We start from the raw sequence: 22,974 nt of genomic DNA, 5'->3' as shown, positions 1-22,974 counted from the left end.
ATCAGACTTTCTAGCCATATGGGGGCCTAGAACATGAAACGCGACCCGAAAGCCAGCCCCGGAAACGCCTCTGAACTTGCTGAAATTTGAATATGTCTTTTCATTTGGGAACTGTCACAGACTAATCTCAGCATCAAGCAAGGCACAATTTTTAAAAGATGTGCTAATTTTTTCCCCAAGCTTGAGCTGCTCTACTGAGCAACATTTTCTATTACTTCTATGACTTTCTCATCTAGTCTGTCGAGTCAGCACTGACTGGCCACAGAATGAAATCTGGGAAGAAATGAGGTTTATAAATATTTCCTTTTGCTCAGAAAGTAGGGACGGTCACTTAAATAATATTTACTAACTCACTCAGGAACCAGAGTTATCAACCTACGTGGATTCCAGAATAACTGCAGGCAAGTGTGTAAGGCTATGAAGGAGTCACAGGATCTGGCCTGGAGCAGAGCTGTGGGACAAGGCAGGCGCACTGAGGGCTCTGTTCAGGTCTTCAAACTCTCTATAGTTTCTTAATTAAAAAAAAATACCACAAATCCCTATAATCTAGAACATGCATGTACTAAACTACTGGCTCATAACCAGTGGCAATTTGGCCCCCCAGGGGACATTTGGCAACGTCTGGAGACATTTTTGGTTGTTAAAACTTGGGGGGTGGCATCTTGGGTGGGGGCCAGGGAGGCTGCTAAACATCCTACAGTGCACAGGACAGCCCCACAACCAAGAATTATGTCGAACAAATGCCTACAGTGCCAAGGGAGAAACTTCTGGGCTAAACCAGAAGTCTAGAAATAAATTCAAATACCAACATAAATCATTTTAAACCAATCAAATGAAACTATAGGGATTAAGGTACTCCCTGTTCTTTAAAAAAATCATTCCTAAATACACAATGAAGAAAACCTAGCTTAATATCAACATGTACAAAAATAATTAAGAAAGTTTTGTTGATTGGGGGGTTTCATATTACATTAAAAGAAATGGAGGGCAGTAACCGTTCTGTTATACATCGCAGCGGTCCCAGACCACATCTGAAACATTCTTTCACTCTGACTGACACTTTTTCATAAGGACATTCATAAATCAGAAGATGTCCAAAAAGATGATCAGAATAATGACAGGTTTGGAAAGCAGAGCCAACAAGGTGGCTTAGACAATGGTTTTGAAGATCCCTTCCTAAGTATAGAAACATCCTGTTTCTTTTTGGCAGCCCTGGCAGCAGCTATGATAAGACTTTGCATTCAGGAGGCTATCGACCTGATGTCAAATTAACTAAGGATAATTAGCCTGGGGACAAACAACATTGAGAGGGAGGAAGGGGTAAGGGTAATAATCTTCACATATTTGAACAGCTGTCATTTGCTTTGGAACATTTGCTTTGTGTACTTATAGAGGAACAAATATAAGAAAGCCCCTTTCATAGACTAAAGAGAGTGAGGACAAAATTCATTTCCCCAAGAGGGTACATATGAGCAAAATGTATAAAGAAGTTCAAGGGCCAAGGAAATGAATGGACAATGATTCCACAAAGGACTGTGGGTGCCACAAAGAACAACTGCAGAGCTAGTACCACACTTCTTATTAGAAACCAGTAGGTGAGTGTGTCCCTGATTGCACCCAGATCAGTAAATTCACCTTTACCAAATCAATTTCAGGCCTGAAGGCTGCTGCTTAAAACACTGAGGTCGAGGATTATTAACTAGAAAGTTACTATGGTGAGGGTGGCAGTGCAATGCTCCTAGTGTTTATTTAGGAGACATTTATAATAAATTACAAGAACATATTCCCCTGTAGGGTCCAAAGGTAACTCATGTGATCTGGAATAATTACGAAGTTGAACATCTTTAAAAGTGAATTGCATACAAGTTTAAAGGGTTAAAAAAAGTAAATTTTATGGTATGTGAATTACATCTTAATTTCTAAAAAACAAATTGCATTTTTATAAACAGACCTGTTTAATTTAAGGCTAAATTTGAGACATTAGCACAATGATTTGGCTTACTGCAGGGTTTTTGAAGAGAATATAGTCGAAGGAATAAACAGAATTCTTTTTCTTGTGGTTTGATTAGTGTCAAGACGTTCCCAGGAAGTCAGCCAGGTTTTCTTTTCTGAGGACCAATATGGCTTCTCAGGGAGTTATAAAACAACCCTTACCTTGATAGGCTAAAAACATCTTCGTGAAGGGCGGCATCCTGACCAGGAAGTGGAGCACGGTGCCACTGTTGGAGTAGTGGGAGCCGTAGTGGTAGGGCTGCACGGGGGGCAAGGGGTCATCCTCCCTGGCTCCCTTGCGGTACTCCTCCTCTAGGTACTGAAGGAAACGGGATGACAGAACGCATGATGGCGAGCTCCAAGCAAATGTAAGCTGGAAACACCACCCTTGTCTTCTTTTCCATCCTCGCTACCACCTTTGATACCATTCGCCATGGCTGCCCTCTCCTCGTGTTCGGACCTCAGCCACCTTGAGTATCCAGGGGTCTCCTCGTTGGTGCCCTGCTGAGGCCATCGCCCAGCCTGCACCTCTACCTGCTCTGCACCCTCCCTTCCAGCTCCATCCTGGCAAAGGGTTCCTCATGTCTGAGCTGATCAAGCACCCAGTAAAGGAGAGCTGCTCCCATCAGTAGTCTGTGTCATAATGGACGGCTTCAGGATGTAATGCTGTGTTCTTTACAGCAGTGCTACTCTAGCAGTGGAAACGCAACAGACGTGTAATAGCTGTATAAACTTATTGGAATTCTAGGTACAACATTTCATAGCTGTTTTACGGGGTAGTTACACAGAGATGACAAAAAAAAAGTGATTTTTCACTAGTCTTATCTTCCAATCATAAAGTAGGAGGCCCAACCACATATTTATCTGTCACTATGTTCGTCTCCCGCTTCTGCCCGGCTCTGAAAACAAGGTCAGGTGACAGTGAATTTCTGGAGTCACTTCTTGATCTCCACAGCACTGCCCCATTTTCAACTATGGAGAATCAAGCAGTGACAGTATAATATGCTTGGAGGGAACTTTCTGGACTCTGACATGAAATGATGTGCTGAATGTGAGAAAACTGCTCCAGCTGCTCCTATCTTGATACTGCTGCGAAGAATGTAACATGTGACTAATGAATTTACTTGCATTTCAAACAGAATTTCACAGAGGTAATTCATTTCTATTTTTAAACTTTAAAATCTGGCAAATTTCTGTTAATAAAGCAATGCATAATTAGCTGACTATGAATAATAAGGGATTCCAGCATATTATAAATATAGTGTTATTGTTACAGAAATAACACTAGGGGATACGAATAGCATGTCCCTGAAAATCTTTGTGATTTTATAAGGAATATAGTTATTTATATATTTCAATATGACAATGGATATTAACTTCCAATTTATGCCCCAAGAAGTGTACTTCTTTTCCGGGAAAAGTGTTTCCAGAGAATTGAGACAAAGAATAATATCCAAAATCATATGATTTCTAGTTATTTGTCAATCAAAGCACAAAGAAGTGAAAAATATAAATCAAAGCTATAAATTTAAAATTTATAAACATAAGTAAAACACAAGTGTGTAAAACAAAACTCCAGTTTTCATTTATCAAAATATAAGGAAAAATTAAACCTACCTTGTACGTATCTACATAACGGTCTTCTTTTTCTTTATACTGCACAGCTATAGGCTTGGAGAGATTTCTACAAAGGAAGAAATGATAGAAAAAATAGGAAGTATTTTGATGCTGTCAGGGTTAAGCTGCCTAGAGGTCTGCATCCTGTAAAACACTCGGCCCTTAGATTAGTGCTTACACGTGTTGCTTTGCAACTCACAGGCACCATTCAAAATTATGGTTTCATAACTATTAGGGTAGAATTTTCTGAATAGATCCATACCACTACTAGGAATTCCTGACTTATGAGTACCGTCTACAAGAAGAGCTGCTATCCCTCCTCTTCCTGCTTCGCCTACTTCCTCCCGAATCGTGACTGGTGTTGACCGTGGCAGCCGAGTCCCACCAAGCCCTGGGAGCTCCTGTGCCCGTTTCCCAGTCAGGCAGTGAAGAGTGATGGGCAGTTTGGATAGGAAATATGATCGTGAGGAGATGTTATGCAATTATTAGGTTAGTGAAAACTGAAGAAACTATACAGGCTTAAAACGACGGAGCGTGAGCACTGAAATCAATACTTTGCGCAGACTGTGTGTGACACCCCGCGTACAGCATAGAGAACATGTGCGTGCACGTGGATGTGTCTGTGCTGGGTTCTCACTGATCAGGGAGGCCGCAGAACGGAATCAGGAGCCCTCACTTGTACACGCTGCGGAAGAGCAAGAGAAGAACAGCCTGAGGACCAGGACGGGGCCTCCTGCAGTTTCTACATCTGGCGAAACTAGATCAGCATCAAGATTTGCCCAAGTTTCAGTGAGTCAAACCAGGTCTGTTAGCCAGATGTTGATATATTTATATTTTTGGATAATTATTTCCTAGGGATATTGAAATTACTGATAGTAAACACACTAATTTTGTTTCTGAGACTTTTGTAATCCTAAAAACTTTGCTAAGAAGTAAAAACAGTTGTATAGAATAGCTATGAACTCACATCTCAAAAAAAGAGAAATCATGTTTAAGATCCTGGCATGCAATTTTTTCTAAATAGTGAAAAGAGGTTTTTTTTGACTACAAGTAGTACTTGTTGTGGCTGAAAAATCAGAAATGACTGATGAGCAAATAAAATAAGCCAAAAATCAGCCACAGTACAACACTGTGTACTGTGGTATTAACCACAGGTACAACATTTTGGTATACACCTTTCCAGATGTTTTCCTGCTTATCTTTGTATATATTTTCACTTTTTAAATAAAAAGAACGTCTTTGCCTGCCTATAGTATACATTTCTACAATATAATTTTTAATGGCTGCAACATATAACAATTTACTCAAACCTCGTGTTGGACATGTAGGTTGTTTCTAAATGTAGGTACTTTAGAAAAGGATGTGAGGACTTTCCTTATGGTTAAGTCTTTGCTTGCAGTGCCAGGCACTGTTATTGGCAATGAACCAGACAAACCAATTTCCTGCCTCATGAAACTTACTTCCAGTGGGAACCTTTCTGGTAGAGCACACATCCTTCACTGTAAGTATTTCCTAAGAAAAAGTCCTAGAAGTTAAATTGCTAAAACAGAGCATACACATTGAAGAGTTCTTTGGATATGTATGAGCGTATTACGAAATCGCCTTCCAGAAAGATTGCATCCATTTTTGATCAGTGGTGTACAAATTTAAATGTCCATCAGCAGTGTAAAAATAATGTACACTTGCTGCTTTTTAATTGACCATTACATTAAACTGAATCTGATTCTTTGAAAACTGTCTGAACGAGGCCTACTTTTCAGCAGTGATAATTAAAATACCCCAAAATACACCAAGTAGTATATTTGCACTTATTTTTTCTTTAAAGAAGAGAATATTTTTTAAAAATCGAGGTATAATTGACATTCAACATTGTATTAGTTTTAGGTGTAAAACATAATGATCTGATATTTATATACATTGTGAAATGATCACCACAATTTGTACAGTTAACATACATCACTATACATACTTAAGGATTTTTTTTTAATGATGAGAACTTTTAAGATTTACTTTTTTAGCAACTTTCAAACATGCATTTCAATATTATTAACTATAGTTCCATGCTGTATATTACATTCCAGGACTTATTTATTTTATAACTGGAAGTTTGTACCTTTTGACTCCTTCACTCATTTCACCCCCCACCCCATTCCCCACCTCTGGCAACCACCAATCCATTCTCTGTATTTATGAGCTAAGTTTTGTTTTTTTAGATTCCACATGTAAGTGAGATCATATGGTATTTGTCTTTGTCTGATTTATTTCACTTAGCATAATGCCTTCAAGGTCCATCCATGTTGTCATAAATGGCAAGATTTCATTCTTTTTTATGGCTGAGTAATATTCCATCACATATATGTATCACATGTTCTTTACCCATTTATCTCTTGATGGACACTTAGGTTGTTTCCAGGTCTTGAAAACTGACCTAGGTCTAGATCATTATTGTAAATAATGCTGCAGTGACCATAGGGGTGCATACATCTTTTCGAGTTAGTGTTTCCATTTTCTTTGGATAAACATGCAGAAGTGGAATTGGTGGATTATGTGGTAGTTTTATTTTTAATTTTTTGAGGAACCTCCATACCATTTTCCATAGTGACTGCACCAATTTACATTTCCACCAACAGTGCATGATGGTTCCCTTTTCTCCACTTCTTCATCAACATTTGTTATTTTTTGTGTCTTTTTGCTAACAGCCAGAAGATTTTTTTTTTTGCTAACAGAATATTCCCTCATCAACTAGGGCTATTTGGTTACTCTAAAACGAAATTCATTCAGGAAAAGAAGGATAAAAGCTTGATTCTTTTATCAAAAGTAACGAATTGGTGCCCATTTACATCCAATGATGACCAGTAAGTTTAATTTTTCTTTGATTTTTGGGGCCTTTAAAAAAAGTATTATGATTAACTTAAGTTTTTTTTTTTTTTTTAAATGTGTTTCAGTCAGTTGTAATCATTATTCTTTTTGATGCTCAGATTGTCCTATCTTTGGCAGTGAGAGCCACTTTAAGCTGGTTCCTGAATCCTTTTTTTTATTTCTAATTGTGGTAAAAAAACACACAACACAAAATTCACCATCATAACCAACCTCAAGTATACAGTTCAGTCGTGGTTAACTATATTCATTGTTGCACAGCAGATCTCTAGAACTTTTTCATCTTGCAAAACTAAAACTCTACACCCACTGAATTACAACTTCCTACCTCCCCTTTCGCCTCCCTCTCTATCTCCCAGCATCCACCACTCCACTCTCTGCCTCTAAGAGTTTGACTACCCTGGACAACTCATGTGGGTGAATCACACAGTATTTGTCTCTTTGTAGCTGGCTTATTCCACTTAGCACAATGTCCCCAAGGTTCATCCATGTTGTAGCATGTAACAGGACTTCCCTCCTTCTTAAGGCGAATAATATTCCACTGTATGTATGTACCACATTTCCCCCGTCCATTCACCTGTATACAGACACATAGGGTACCTCCACCTCTTGGCTACTGTGAATAATGCTGCAATGAACATGGTGTGCCAAGTATGGCTTTTTGATAAGGCTATATTAGTTTCCTTGCTCTCTGACACAACAAAATATCCCACCCAGGCTTATCCTCTATGTTTTCTTCTAGTAAATGTAGAAGAAATGAGAGAATAGGAAATCACCATCTTATAACCCCTAGTGAAATAATTGACTCAAGCAATAATCATCTATGAAAGAAACAAGTTCAATAGGAGCCTGAACCCACACGTCAAACTGAGCATCACCAGAGTGGGATGTCCTATGCCTTCTGACATGGGCAATACGAAGTTCACACCATCACCTACACTAAAGATTAGCTGAACATGAACCTAAGCGAGTATTTATTAATAGAACTAATTTCCAATCTCTAGGAAATACAGAGGCTAGAAGAAAAAGCTAAATAGTAACACAGAATGAGGGACATCCTATCAGATAAATGTCCTATTTTTTTCAACAACTCAATGTTAGGAAGAAAGAAAGAGAAAACTATAATCACAAAGATAAAAGCTGTTCCAGATACATGTCTTTAGAGAGAATAACCAAAGGTGACAATGGGCCTGATTGAAGCATATCAACCATAAAAAAAATCTTTGATATCATCAGGGCACATTTCAAAATGGACTGGGTATTAGATTATACCATGAAATTATTGTTAATTTTCTTAGATATGATAATGGCACTATGGTCATGTAAGAAAATATCCTATTTTTTCCTGAGAGATGTGTATTGAAGATCATAGTAGTAACATAACAAGATGTCTGCCATTTATCTTAAATAACAAGGAAAAAGAGACGATGCAAGTTTGGCAAACGTCTTCATCATTGTTGGGTTGTGGTCATGGACATATGGGGGCTCATCATATATTCATTCTATTTTCTGCGTGTTTGAAAATTCTCATGGTAAAAACTTTAATAAAATAAACAGCATATTGTCGAAGCTGAAGGGTGATGACGTTTTTGTTACCTGTAGACGGACGGATCGCTGAGGTCGAGGGTCTCACTAACATAGTCAGCCAGGACGAACGGGAACACAGGGTACTGCATGAGGTCATTGAAGGATCGGCCGGCATGTTTGTTTAAGTGAGTCAAATATTCAAAATTAGTAATTTGCCCAGTATACCATAAATTTGTCAGAGCAGTGATGTTGCCATATTCCAGAAGGTTGGGGAGGTTATTTGTTAGTATACTGTGGTACACATCATCACGAACCTACAAGGAGAAAGGCAGGAGAAAGGAAACAATCAGGTTTCATTTTTAGGCGGACTGTCACTTTCTTCCAAAGAACCCATGATAGCACAGGCATGTTACTAATCTCTAGTCCTCCAAGAAAATACTTTCTGCCCAATAACATGGACTGGCAGAGAACTGAGACTCAAATGCAGGTCTTCCTCCAAAGATGGCCTCTTAGCCACTGTCCTGTGCTGCTGGAGAATCTGTTAATAAGAAACTGAAAAAAGTTTGTATAGAAAAGTCACGTATAAACAGATCCTAAAAAAATTGTTTTTGATAAAGGAAAAAGAAGAATCTTCATCTAAATAAATGCAACATGATGTAGAAAAAAAGCACATGGTTTTCTGAATTAAATAGACCTGGTCTGTTTTCCTGCTTAAACCCATTGTGCTGCAGTTACAACATCTGTAATATGGGGGTAATAATATTTATTCCATGAGAATGAAATAAAATATCCTATGTAAAAGAAGATATTTGATTTTCACTACTGATTGAAAACTAATACATAAACTCTTTTTTAGAGATTCACAAACGTACTGTCACAGAAAAAGGGTATTCTGACTTCTTCTAAAGCAATTCAATGATGATTGGTAATAAATGGAAAACTTAACACTAAACTGTATGCTTAAAAAATGGTTAGTACTGTAAAGCTTAGGTTTGGTATTTTTTACCCCAATAAAAAAAGAATAGGTTCAAAGTAACACCCCCCATCCCCCCCCCAAACAAAAACAAAACTGAAACCTAAATCTGTAGTCTAAATCTGCAGGTTGCCAATGGCTGAAGCTAAGGGAATTTATGATGGTCTGCACACCAAATCCTACAAGAAAAAGGAAGCAATCATTTGTTCAACAAATATTTACTGAGCACCTACATGCCAGTGTGTTCATGGTGCTGAAGCTTCAGCACTAAACAAAAGAAAGTCCTTACTTCTAGTGGAGAGACCACGTTGGACCTATTAAGTCCTATAGAGAGAAACAGAGCCAAATAAAGGAACTAAGGGAGGCTTGGGGGCAGGAGTGAGAGAGGGGTTCCTATTTTATTTCGCGTAGTCAGGGAAGGTCTCTCTGAGAAGACGGTATTTGATCAGGGAATGTGAAAGAAGTAAGGGAGTAACTCCTGTGGATTTCTAAGAGGAGAAGCAGTCCAGGCAGCATCCGGGGGAGCAGTAAGTGCAAAGGCCCTGAGGCGTCACTGTGCCCGCTGTGTTCAAGGAAAAGAAGTCCCCATGGATGGAGCAGAGAGAGAGAGGGACAGAATGGCAGAAGGGAAGAGCAGAGAGTTAACGAGGTGCCAGATCCTTCAACACTTTGTTAGGCTATAAAAGGACTCTGGCTTTCACCAAGTGACCCCGGAAGTGATGGGAAGGCTTTGAATAGAGGAATGGCATGATCCGACCAACAGTAGCTGCTGTGTTGAGAACAGTCTGAAGAAGAGGGAGTGTGGAAACATGGAGGCCAGTCAGGTAGTGTAAAGGTTTAGGCAAAAGATGATGGGTGCGGCCAGATGGCTCAGTTGGTTAGAGCGTGAGTTCTTAACAACAAGGTTGCCGGTTCAATTCCCGCATGGGATGGTGGGCTGTGCCTCCTGCAACTAAAGATTGAAAATGGCGACTGGACTTGGAGCTGAGCTGTGTTCTCTACAACGAGATGGAAGGACAACGACTTGACTTGGAGCTAATGGGCCCTGGAGAAACACACTGTTCCCTAACATTCCCCAATAAAAAAAAAAAAAAAAGATGATGGGGGCTCAGACCAGGGTGGTCCAGCGGAAGCGGTTGGATTCTGGACGTATTTTGATGGGAGAGCCAGCGGGACTTACTGATAGAGTAGGTGTGTAGGGGGTGAGGACCAGGAAGAATCTGGAATATTCCCAAGGTATTTGGCAATCAGAAAGATTGGAATTGCCATTTACTGAGATGAAGAACACTGCAAAGAGGTTTGGGGGAAGATTAGAAGTTCAGTTTTGTACATGTTACACCTGAGACGCCAATTAGACTTCCAAGTGGAGATGCCAGCTAAGCAGGGAGTTAACTGAGTGTTCAGGGCAGAGGTTTGGGTACAGGTATAAATCTGTAAGTTGTTAGAATACAGCTAGTGTTCAACGGCTAAAGTCTGGATAAGAGAAGAGGTCTGAAGAATGAGCTGAGACACCGGGAGGAAGCATCTGCCAGCAAGACTGGGATAGAGTGGCTAGTGAGGTACAAGGAGAAAGCAGAGTAATAACCCAGAAACCACTGAGGAAGCTTTCTTTATTTTCTTTAAGAAAGAGAACTGTGCCAAATGCTGCTGAGAGGTCCAGTAAGAGGACTAGGAAATGGGACCATAGGGTTCAGCAACACGGAAGTCACTGGTGACCTTGACCAGAGAAGTTCTAGGTGGAGTAGTTAGAAGATCTGCATGAGCGTTTCCATAGAGAACCGCAGGAGGAACTGGAGAGGCAGGCGTACACAGCTTTTCTCAAGAGGTTTTCTATAAAGGAAGGAAACAAATAGTAGCTGAAGGAATTGGGGGCGCGGCGGTCAACAGAGGATTTATCAAAAGTGGAATCTGTGAAAAGTTTAAACTACTCCTTTCAGCTACGTTCTGCATTCATTCATTTACTTTTTACAGATACAGTCACTTTGGGGAATCATAATTTAATGCAGTTTTGGAGGACAGAAATAATCTAATATGACCCGGGGTTTTCTTTAATTAGGACTTAGAAAGAAATAAGACAATTTTTATTTGATTTCAGAACCTTTCAGTGAATGAGTTTAAATAAGTTAAACCTTCATTTAAGTAGTATGAATAGAGTTACACTGGTTCCATGATGACTTTAAGAAATGTATCTATTAATGAAGCCAAATTTACCTTGGTGTTATCAAATGCTAAGAGGAGTGTTCTGCCATTTGTTAAAAAGATTTCCACGGCATTATCTCTCAACTGCCACCACCGCTTGTGAACTTCTTTGATTTCTTCATATGTCCAGGAAAAGGATGCTGGTTCCAATTCTCCCTGAAGGCTCTAGCACAAAGGAAACAGATAAAAGTATTTGCCTTACATGAAATATAAATAATCGTTGTCATTTATGATTTTTAAAAGAATATCAAAATGCTATAGAAAGTCTACCTTTTGTGCCAAAATGGCAGGTCAAATTCCCTGAAAATCCTCCTAGTACTAAACACTTCAAAATGCTGAATAACATTTAAGGAATTTTTTTAAATTAATACTTTATTTTTATTTTTTAATAGACTTTACTTTTCAGATATGTTTTAGGTTTAAGAAAATTAAGCAGATAGCACAGAGTTCCCATGTATCCCCCTCTGCCCTCAGTTTCCCTGTTGTTATCATCTTGCATTAGTGTTGTGCATTTGTTATAATTGATGAGCCAATATTGATACATTGCTGCTAACTAAAAATCCGTAGTTTACATTAGGGTTCAGTCTTGGTGTTGTATAGTTCTACAGGGTTTTGACAAATGTTTAATGAAGTCTACCATTACAGTTCACACACAATACTTTCACCGCCCTAAAATTCCCCTGTGCTCCCCCTATTCTCCCTCCATTCCCCTTAACCCTTAGCAACCACTCATCTTTTTACTGTGTCCATAGGTTTCCCTTTTCCAGAACATTATATAATTGGAATCATACAGTATGCAGCTTCTTCAGACTGATTTCTTCTACTAGGCAAATATTCTTATATATGTATAGCAGACCTTACAAGAAAGCTAGGGAAATTAAATATCCAGGAGTCAAAAGAGAAAGAGAAATTTGAAAACCAGCAGCGAGGAGGCAGTGACACTCTGGCCTGCTCTATGTATGTTTGACGATTGTTGTGGGTCCTGGTTACTAATTTTTAAAAGTAGCATCAGGACATTATTTGTAATACATTACAAATAAAATAGCATGTTTTAATGAAAATGTCATACTCGTATTCTCATCCTTAAAACCAAATCGTCCTTGTTTAAGCTTCAAGATTCAACATACATTCAAGTTCACAGACATTCATTTAGCACCTACAGGCAAGGTGCTCTGCCTGAAATACATCAGATAAAAAGAGGGCACAGATATTTGTACACACATCTAAAACGCAAAACAGCAAATGTCACATAAGAAGAACAAGTGCTACTAAAGTACACAGGAAGGAAGGATCCTTTAATCTATTAAAAAGCAAGGGTATTTTTAGGAGAGTTTTAAAGGAGGAAAATGTCATCTTTGGACCCAGAAAAATGTTGGCTCATATATCAACTATTAAATTCCCTGACTGCTTAAAAGATACATCTTGGAAAAATGAAATAACTATACTTTTACTGACTGCTATAAATGCTGATGTAATTCGTATTAAATCGTGAAAGAATGCCTACTTAATTTTGGGAGCTATATTATTTTTATGAATTTTTTTTACATTATTTGTTTTACAGCTAAATTTTATATTTTCATTCAGTTTCTTTGAATCAAATATATATTCACCATTAAACCATACCTGATCTTGTTAAGTATAGCCTTAGGAATTTCTGGCTTTAGAACTTTTCAGAAACAGAAAGCTTTATTTCTCCTATTACAAGGATTTCAAGTGCTCGCTTTGGCAGCACATATACTAAAATAGGGTTTCAATACAATATTTTAATAGCATACAGATGAATCCAAATGGATAAAAAGCTTTACTACACACACAAAAAATGTGACATCAGAGACTTTTTGTTATTTCCTGATTAATACCAGTATTTCCAGAAAAATAGAAATGATGATTACTAAGCTATGTGAATATCAGGATAACTTAGGTTATTCAATTATGTAATATTTTCCTTTCTTTTTGAAGGCTTGATAGTAAACTGGGAGTGGCAGGGAGCAATTACTGGTTGCTACTTGCTACAGAAGACAGTGATGAGAAAGAATGGCCAAAATTGAAATAACAGGAGCACCTGAGAATTTGACTCATAGGCTGACTGCCGTGAGCCAGCAGAGGTGGCAGGGTCTTTTTTTCAAAATTGCATTTCAAAAAACGTTCAGACAAAGCTACAGAAAAAGACAATAAACGAGCTCTAATAGTTCTACCTGCTCTGTGGTGAGATACCAAATTTATACATTTGGGGAGTCTGTGTAGATTTAATTAGTGCAAACTTAAGCTTCTACTTACCGAACTTTCAACTGCATCAGATGCATTATCTTCCACAAAATACATTCCACATTTACCTGCAGAATAGAACCATATGTGAGTTTAAAATGTATGGACGCTATTACCTTACACAGTTAAAAGCATGCCCTTTGGAGCCAGGGGCCTGACTTGAATCCCAGCACCAGAAACAGTTCTGACAGTACCGACTTTTGAACAGCCTCCATGAGGTCTCAGGCAAGTTGCTCAAGCTCTGTGTGTCTTAGTTTCCTCATAAAAAGAAGGGGGTAGGGAGAAGACTCTATTTCACAAGGTTACTGTGGGAATTAATTTATTTATGTAAAACGCTCATTAATAGTGCCTGGCACTCAGTGCTAAACAAATATTGGCTATTTATTATTAGTAGTATATTCTTATATTATCTTCTTATACACTAGTATATTATCTCACTTGATTTTGTCGCATATTAACCGAAGCCAAGCTGTAAACCAAATTTTCTAGCAATAGAAGAATCTTTAATGATTTTGCTAACACTCAATAGGGCGGAAAGTCTTTAAAAAATCATCCCCCAGTTTTTCCTGCTCACAAGCTGTCATTAACACATGTCACTATGTCATTGTCATGTATCCAGATGCTAAGAACTGCCCGGGGCTCGGCACTGTGTGCTGGTCACCCCTGAGCTCTGGAACAGCAGCTCAGAGATGGGTGCTGTCTCCATCCTGTGGCCACGGGGCTCAGTCCTGGCAAGCTCGGAGCTCAGCACGGCGGCCCTATTAGCCTACAGCGGTGAAGCTCAAATCTGAGGGCTTGTCAAAATGCAGATTTCTGGGCCCCCCTCCAGAGTTTCAGATTCAGTCCCTCTGGACTGGGGCCGAGAATGTGCATATCTCAGAAATCCCATGTGAAAACAATTCTCACCAAATGTACCTATACAGGTATATAGAGATCGACAATTTTGCCTTTCTCTGAGAAGTACAACAGGAATATAAATTATGAATCTCAAGGCGGAGATATTTCTTATCCGTAGGTGTATCTGTTATAATAGTAGGCATATAAATATACAGTAATTCTTCACTTTAAAAATCAAAATTGCTACATAATAAAAGGAAAGATTAAATATAAAAATGCACACTCATGATGAAAGTCAACTTTATAAAAATTAAAATGCGATTCATGTGCTTTTCAGAAAATAAAACTGTCATTTCTTCACGAGTCATATGCATTATATATAATGTTAAGGCAAAACAACCTATTTTAGGGAAAGTTTATTTCTCTAGAATAAACTTTATTAAGTTTATTAACTAAAGTTTATTTCTCAACTTATTTTAGAGAAAGTGATTTTAGAGAAAGTTTATTTCATTTAACGGCAATGCGTCAAAACAGTGCTTCAAACTAAGAATAAAATAAGGCATGGTGGATATGTGTAAAACTCTTCCAAATGTGACTTACCTAATAACAATTCACCAGCTGTCTCTCTAGATGGTGCAACACTGATACATCTTCGATTCACTCTGTCAAACATATTTAAAATTACTATGGTTAAATGTTTTGACCAATTTTAGAAAGTATAAGCTTTATCTTATCTAGTAAAAGATTTCAGCAAAGCAGACTGGAATTTCAAGTACAAGATGTCAAAACCCACATGAAAATATGATCTCATTTTTTAACATTCTAGAAAAGGAGAAAATGACTGAAACTTTTAGAAAAGGCTAATAATACCTATGCCCCGAACACAGAATACAGAGATTCAGTTATTTAAAAGGAACTTCAATATTTTACATTTTCCAGTAAATAAGCAAACCTTGGTTCAAACACATAAAATAAACCTAGTATTCTAGGAAAAACAGGAGATTTGGTCAGAAAAGTGCCTCTATTTTTAGTCAAATCACTTACATTCTGTGAGTCTCAGTTTCTCATGTGTAAAATGAGCATGGTAGTAAGTGACCCATTTGCTACGCGACAATGCTATGTGATATCTTGGGTGTTACGTCTTCCTCGTCTTCCTCGTGTTAACAGATAAGGAAGCTGACAGGGAGGGTAAGTAACTTGCCCAAGAACAGACAGCTTAGTACGAGGAGGCTCAGAATCTGACCCTTTCATCATTACACTGGACTGCATCTTGACACCACCAGAGCGCTATCTACTTCAGAGCTGTTAGAACGTCAACTACGGAAACATGGATGCCAGCGGGGGCCAGAGCTTGGTGCCTGAGGTCCAGTGAATCCTTCCTGTCAGAAATGCCTTTTCCTTTTGGATTTTGGCCATTTAACCTGTCCTCTCTGAACCATGTTTAGGACTTCTGCTAAAACCACAGCATTGTCTAAAACAACTACTACACAAGCACTACAACAGACTACGAAAATCTCCTTCAACAGAAGAGAAAACGTCTTATGGATTCAGTTACCTTATAGACTCACTTGCAGCTTTGTCTTTTACAGTAGAAGAGAAAGAAGAATGAGTTTTGTCTTCAAAGAGATAAGAGAGTGGTGGTTTGACCAAGTCTGTTGAGGAAAAGAATACGTATTATCTTATCCAATGACCACAGTTGTCTGATCTATTTATATGTCGAGTCAAGAAGCTGGCAGTACCTTCTGATTTCTGTCTGTCCCTCAGGAGATACTTGTTTGGAATAGTTAAGTAACACCTCTGTAAACGCCTCCTCTCTCGATTTGGCCCTTCTGTTGGATCCAGCTGCCATGAAGTTGGATAGTAGATGGGGTCATTCCAGACTGCTCTGCAAGTCAAGAGAAAATATTTTTCGAGTGTCAATTGGAAGTACGTGCAGCTTTAAAAAAATCACTGTAGAAACTCAACAAATTAAAATTAATCTATTCAATTAAAAAACCCTACTATTTATATAATGAGGCTAGGGAATATACACACGTAGTACAAAAGAATAACATTAAAAAAAATAAGTCTCCCAGTTCCCCGTCTAGAGGAAAACTCTGCTACTAGTTTCTTGTATCTATTAAAAATTTTAAAATATATAGATGACTATTATGAATGCATTAGCAATACAGTGAGCTTAATGTAGTTAAAGAAAAAAATCGATTTTCCAAATTAATTTTTTACATTTCCCATTTTCCTTACTATCTAATTAACAAACAAAATTAGTTCATTTTTGTAGTATAAATCACATTTCTTAAAAGATTTCAAAAATTAATATTTTAAATGAAAGAAAATAGTAGAATCATATTAAATACATTTTTAGAAATAGATAAGAAAGAAATTACCCTTAATCCTTCCTTAAACATATCAAAATACTGGTAGTAGTGATTTTCTTTCATTTTTAAAAATTACAGTTATAATTATTATGTACACTCATTCCTATGTCCTATCTTCTTTCACTGAACATATTATAATCTTAATTATCATCATTTTAAGTGGCTGACTAATATTGCATTGAGTGGATACATCATAATGTATTTAACTCTATTACTATTATTATAGTAATATATGTGTTTCCAATTCATTCTCTAGCATAAATAATGCAGAGATAAAAACCTTTACTGCCCTTCCATATTTTGAATATTTTCCTTAGGATAGAAACACTAAAATAGGATAACTGAAGCTCGAAATAAAATGTTTGTAGGATTCCTGCAATATAATGTGAAAGTATAAAAATCACCAAACCTCTGACTAAGGACTAAGACACATTTATTCCTGCTGTAGATATTAGCACCTAAAAATTATTTGTGTAATATAAAAGGTAAAATATGGTATCTAAAGGTTTAAAAAAAACATCTTAGCCTCTAGCAATATTGAGTAGTTTCCTATCTGTTTATTAAGTCTGCTTGTCTTATGTGAAGGGTGTATTCATGTCTTTTGCTCATTCAAACTTTTGGGATGTTAATATTCTACTTCCAAATCTTTATGAATTTTTAAAATTATAAAAATATTAACTTTGATATATTTGCTGAAAATAAATTTTTACGTTTTGTTATGCTTGTTACAGTTGTTAAATACACTGGAAAAATTAAAGTTCAAATCCGTTCATTTCTTCTTTGTAGTTTCTTTTGTTGTGTTTGATCTTAGAAAGTTACCCATCCATCAATGAGATGATAAAAATACCTTATTTTCTCCTACTTCATAAACTTTTTGGGTTTAATTCTTTCATTCACCTGAAATTTACTTTAGTGTATAATAATTAGGGTGTTTTAGCACCCCAAAAACATACTAATCATTTATCTTATGGCCACCAGACACATGAAAAATGCTCAACATCATTAATCAGCAGGGAAATGCAAATCAAAAGCACAGTGAGATACTACCTCACACTGGTCAGAATGGCTAGTATCAATAAGTCAACAAACAAGTATTGATTAGGATGTGGAGAAAAGGGAACCCTCATGCACTGTTGGTAGGAATGCAAAGTGGTGCAGATACTATGGAAAACAGTATGGAGATTCCTCAAAAAATTAAAAATTTAACTACCATAAGACCCAGCAATTCTACATCTGGGTATTTATCCAAAGATATAAAAAACACTAATTCGAAAAGATATATGCATCCCTATGTTCATTGCAGCATTATTTACAATAGCCAAGATATGGTGGCAACCTAAGTGTCTATTGACAGATGAATGGATAGAGAAGACGTGACACGAATATACAATAGAGTATTAATCATAAAAAAGAGCGAAATACTGCCATTTATGATAAAATAGATGGACCTGGAGGATATTATGCTAAGTGAAATAAGTCAGACAAAGACAAATACTGTATTATTTCACTTATATGTGGAATCTAAAAAACAAAAAACGAACAAACAAAGCAGAAACAAACTCATAGACACAGAGAACAAACTGATGATTGCCAGATGAGATGGGAGTCGGGGCTAGGCCAAAAAAGGTGAAAGGGATTAAGAAGTATAAATTGCCAGTTTTAAAAATAGTCACGGGGATGTAAAGTATAGCTTAGGAAATATAGTCAATGACATTGTAATAACTATGTATGGTTCCAGATGGAGTACCTCACGTCGTAAGGTATATAAATGTCTAATTATATGCTGCACACCTGAAACTAATGTAATATTGTATGTATTGACTGTAACTGAAAAATACATCAAAATAATCTAATCAGTTATCTTAAGCAAATTTAGAGAATACTTTTAATTTCCCTCTTTTCATTATTTGTGATGCATGTTTTAAATTATATTATTATAATCTTGGCTAGAAAAATATCTATTTCCCAACTATCCTGTTTCAGTGATTTCTCTGTTTTCTTGTTATGATCATATTTTAAAATTCAAACCAATATACAGATTTTACTACCTGGAAGAGCTTTCCCCCCTGAGAATTAAAAAAAAAAATTCTCATAGGATTTTTTTTCAAGATGAACTAAATCACAAATGATTAAAAAATTTAAACGAATGAAATAATGTCATGAATCTTTATTGCAGAATAAAGACAGTATTTAACATCAGTATATAAAATAGTCATGCAAATGACCTGAAATGTCCTCCCACTCTGCTTACCGGTCATGTGTCAGCTGTTGAATAAGTTCCTGCCAGTGTCGGCTGGCACTCAGATCTACTTTATACATTCCTCTGATATGCTGGATCACCTTTTTTCTCTCAATTCCTTGAGCGAGAGACACTGCCTGGGTGATATCTGCTGCTACTTTAGATATATCCTTTGATTTTGAATCGAGACGCTGAAAAAGACTAAACAAACCAGATTGTCCATAAGTGAAGCACATGTGGAACATGAAATGGGTATCAAAACATACTTTGAAACTAAAGGTATGTGTGAAACTTAATGGATTCCTAAAAGACATGACTTTCAGAACACATATAATCCTACCTTTGTTGATTATTATTAACCGTTTTCTGCCAGGTGGCTTTACTCAAACCTTCTTCAGTTTCATATTTCTTTTGTTCCTAAAAGATTTAAATAAGAATGTACTACTTAACACTGGCACAGAGTCCAACAAGCTAATTTTAAAACCAAGTTAACAAAGAAAAAAATATTGTCCCCAGGAGACCAGAATATTAAAATACGTTAACCACTTAAATAATACGTAATTCTTTGTTTCCACACAATTGGGGTCACAGGGACAAGGGCAGAATGTTAACCAGTACCACACCTGATGAGCTCGCATTAGTTGCTTGCTTCCTTATTTTGCTTTTTCATTAAGGAACAGCACGACTCAAGGTTGATGTTTCAATTTACTTGTTACTATAAAAGTCTTTCCCTCACTGAAAGCTACTGATAATGGATAAGAATGACCACAGAGAAAAAAACATTTCTTAAAATAAACATGGTAGTTCTCTCATGGTAAGAAAACAACATTCAAAAAATTACCATTTCAATTCATCATCAATGATACTCTGTAAGAAAAAACAAGCTTTCAATCATTCTTGCATTACAATCAAGGGGATCTCCTAAGAAAATTGTTTCTGTGGTGCACACTCACCTCTCCGATCATTTTAAGAAGCTCTGGCTGTGTTGGCGCACTGGGAGGGATGCACTTATGGCCACAGAACTTTAAGGCATTCATGAGCAGATGTGCTGCGTCCAGTTCTGCCTCAGTCAAGTCGTCTTGGTGATGATGGATCAACTCGGACAAATACAAAACTAACTTGGCTCCATGCTTTAAAAAAAGGAACAGAAGTTGTCAGTCATAAAGAACTTCTGTTTCTTACATTTAAATTATTTAACAATAATTAAATTAAGTTGCTAGATTTATTTGGTTAGAGCTGGTTTGAATAAGTCAGCTGAAAAAAGACATTTGGGGGGAAACCTGAGAAACTTGATTCTGCATTGGATATACGATGGCATTAGGGAGTATGCTGATTTTGTTAGGTATAGTAATGTTGTTAGGGTTATATCAGAAAACGTCTTTTGAAAAATGTCATGATTTCTATAATTTATTTTCAAATACTTCAGAAAAAGAAGAAATGATGACAATATGATAAAAATATTAATGACTGTTAAATCTGGGTGATGGTTATATGCTATTCATTATGTTAGTCTTTCTATTTTTCTTAGTATGTTTGAAAATTTTCAGTGTAAAATGAAAAACAGAAAAAGAGAAGAAAAGGAAGGGAGGAAGGAAGGAAGAGAAGTAAAGGAAAAGAAAAGCCAGCAAACTTTTGGGGGAATAACTTGCTTGGGATAAGGGAAAATAAATCTTAGTTCTTCCCATAGAAAAGCTTAACTGGAAGGGAAACTTTTCTTAAAAACGTTAAGGTAAGTGAGTTATGCTTATTTATTCTTTCTCCTCTGACTTCTGCTTGGTAGAATAGAAGTTGGTAAAAATTCCAGAATGAAAACCTATCTTTGGCTGAGCTTATAAACCTTCACTACTCCCTAGGGAGAACTCTAAAACCAGTGAGATGCCAACTCTCAGTTTTATGTGTGTCTCCGGAGAAGGGCTGGTTTAAGCCAATCTTTTATGAACAGACCCTAGAAACAAAATTAGAGTATTGTTACTTAAGGTAATGACAATTGTCCTTCACAGCATAAATCTATGCCAAACTTTGATTCAAGATTTTTTAAGTGGCCCTCCCATGCTCTCGATATTACACCCGATTGTTATGTGTACATTCTGTATTATTTAGCATTAATTCAGCCAACAAGTTAAACATGCATAATTTCACTTTTTAAAAATTTGCATTGATACAAATAGAACTGCATTTGGCTTTATGGCATTTAAAACTGTGAACAGTACTAAATGTCAACAAACAGATTTGGAAACTATTACATTTTGGGTGATATTTAAATTAACATGCTGAATCACATCATGTCATTTCCCCGAAGCATAAGATGAACATATGCAATGATGAAAATAGCAAAGCTCATTTTAATGCAACATTTTAAATGAGTCAGGAGACAGCTGCTACCCGACCAAAAGAGAAAACTGAACAGATGCTCTGCGAGTAAAAGCCCTGAAGAGTTGGCAAATAAAGAGAAATGGTAAATGACTGGAATAATTTCATATGCGTGTCTTAAAGGCAGGGTTCTTAATATAATTCTAAAAATGTTTCCGTTTAACATTCAGTGACATTCTAAAATCATCTTGAAAATCTATCAGAAATGTTTTTATTCATTCTGAATATCCAAAGTAACACGATTTTCTTAGACACTGAAGTTGTTTCTAATACCTCATTTTAACATTTTTTGATCAATCACTTATGAATTGTAGTTCCTGGGACTAGAAAGTGTGATTGGGAATCAATGCCAAAAAAAAAACCCCAGATGTCTTGTTTTCAGTCCTCGAAAAACTAATTTAAGGAATTGAATCTATTAAACACAAATCCTTAGAAAGTAATAAAATGCCAAAATGTATAAAAACTACAATTTTCCACGAAGTTTCTAAGAAGGAAGGGTTGAGTAGACTAAAGAAAGGGAGGAAGGTTTTGAAGGCGGTACACAGTGAGTTGGGTACATGGACAAACGGATGGAATGGGCGTGGAGACAGAGGAGGAGAGAAGGCGCTCAGTGCTGTGAGGACACATGAATGAAGCAGCGTGTCAGCAGTGACACACAGGCTGTGAAAAGGCTGCAGCAGAGATGAAGCTCCTGAAAAGAGGAGGTCTTCAGACTGGAGAGTTGGCCAGACTCAAGTTGTAGCAGAAGAGAAACCTGGGGCTTTAAGTATCAGGCAGATTACAAGTGGATATAGCTTGTAGGTGGCTATAAAAAGGCAGGAGCAGATCTCTGCATACTGCTGTGGAATGATCTCTAGGATCTATTGATAGCTGAAGAAAGTAAAGTACAGAAGAGTGTGTATAGTCCGCTATCTTTCTTAGTGTTGAGAAGTGGGGGAGATAATATACATTTGTGTGTATGTGTGTACGTGTGTTCGTGTGTATGTATGTGTATATGTATTTGTACAGATTTGCTTTTATCTCCAAAAGAAATAAACAAATAAAGGTGGTTACCTACAGGGAAAGGGACAGAATGAGGGGAGGGCCTAGAGATAAAAGCTAGAAGCTCTCTAAATGTGCTATTTTCACAATTTAATTTTGGAAACATTTTACATAATTAAAAAGAGCAAACAAAACCCAGTGGAATCTGTAAAAATAGAAAACGAATTGAAAAAAAAAATGAACCTAATTAGTTAGTTGAAGTTGGTGGCATAACCAAATAGAGAAAATTATTTTAAGTGCTTTTACAATACTACATTTTCATGGTACACCCATAGTGGTATCCTAAGAACAAAAAGAACCATAAGAAACCTCAGACTACAGTCAAGTGGGTTTGTCATAAGTGATAATGTTGGTCATTGTATTATGAAAATGTGACCTATATGTAGATACAGAAAGATAAAGCAAATCAGTAACTATGCTACTGTCAGCAGGAATCAAGATTATCAACATTAATACAAAGAAATGAAATCCAAGAAAAAGTGAAGCATCAGTATGAGCTCATGATTTATTTATTTTTCTAAAAAGATACATATTTCCTAACTTTGTCCACTAAAAAGGCTGACAAGAAATGATAACCCAATAAAAATGAATGTACCTAATTCCTGGACGTATGGTCTCTAAGTACTATTATCTCATTAAAAGAAAACAGGAGCTCCCTGGAG

At 36.9% G+C, this 22,974-nt stretch overlaps 1 protein-coding gene across 1 annotated transcript in view; it reads right to left on the bottom strand.

Moving 5' to 3' along the window:
* LYST (lysosomal trafficking regulator) overlaps positions 1–22,974 on the bottom strand; it is a 158,649-nt gene that overhangs the window by 30,431 nt on the left and 105,244 nt on the right. Inside the window, exons 32-42 of the mRNA XM_081039232.1 lie at positions 19,855–20,031; positions 19,242–19,318; positions 18,914–19,102; positions 16,027–16,172; positions 15,843–15,939; positions 14,888–14,949; positions 13,463–13,518; positions 11,198–11,350; positions 8,083–8,327; positions 3,610–3,676; positions 2,155–2,311 (exon numbers count right to left, since the gene is read on the bottom strand). Coding sequence (XP_080895358.1) covers positions 2,155–2,311; positions 3,610–3,676; positions 8,083–8,327; positions 11,198–11,350; positions 13,463–13,518; positions 14,888–14,949; positions 15,843–15,939; positions 16,027–16,172; positions 18,914–19,102; positions 19,242–19,318; positions 19,855–20,031 — 1,426 coding nt within the window. The remainder of the gene's footprint in view (positions 1–2,154; positions 2,312–3,609; positions 3,677–8,082; positions 8,328–11,197; positions 11,351–13,462; positions 13,519–14,887; positions 14,950–15,842; positions 15,940–16,026; positions 16,173–18,913; positions 19,103–19,241; positions 19,319–19,854; positions 20,032–22,974) is intronic.

The sequence above is a fragment of the Rhinolophus hipposideros genome (genome assembly GCF_964194185.1).
Source record: "Rhinolophus hipposideros genome assembly, chromosome: 26".
In the NCBI taxonomy this organism is placed as follows: Eukaryota; Metazoa; Chordata; class Mammalia; order Chiroptera; family Rhinolophidae; genus Rhinolophus; species Rhinolophus hipposideros.
Note: the sequence above shows the minus strand (reverse complement) of the source record. Positions and strands in the feature narration are given on the sequence as shown.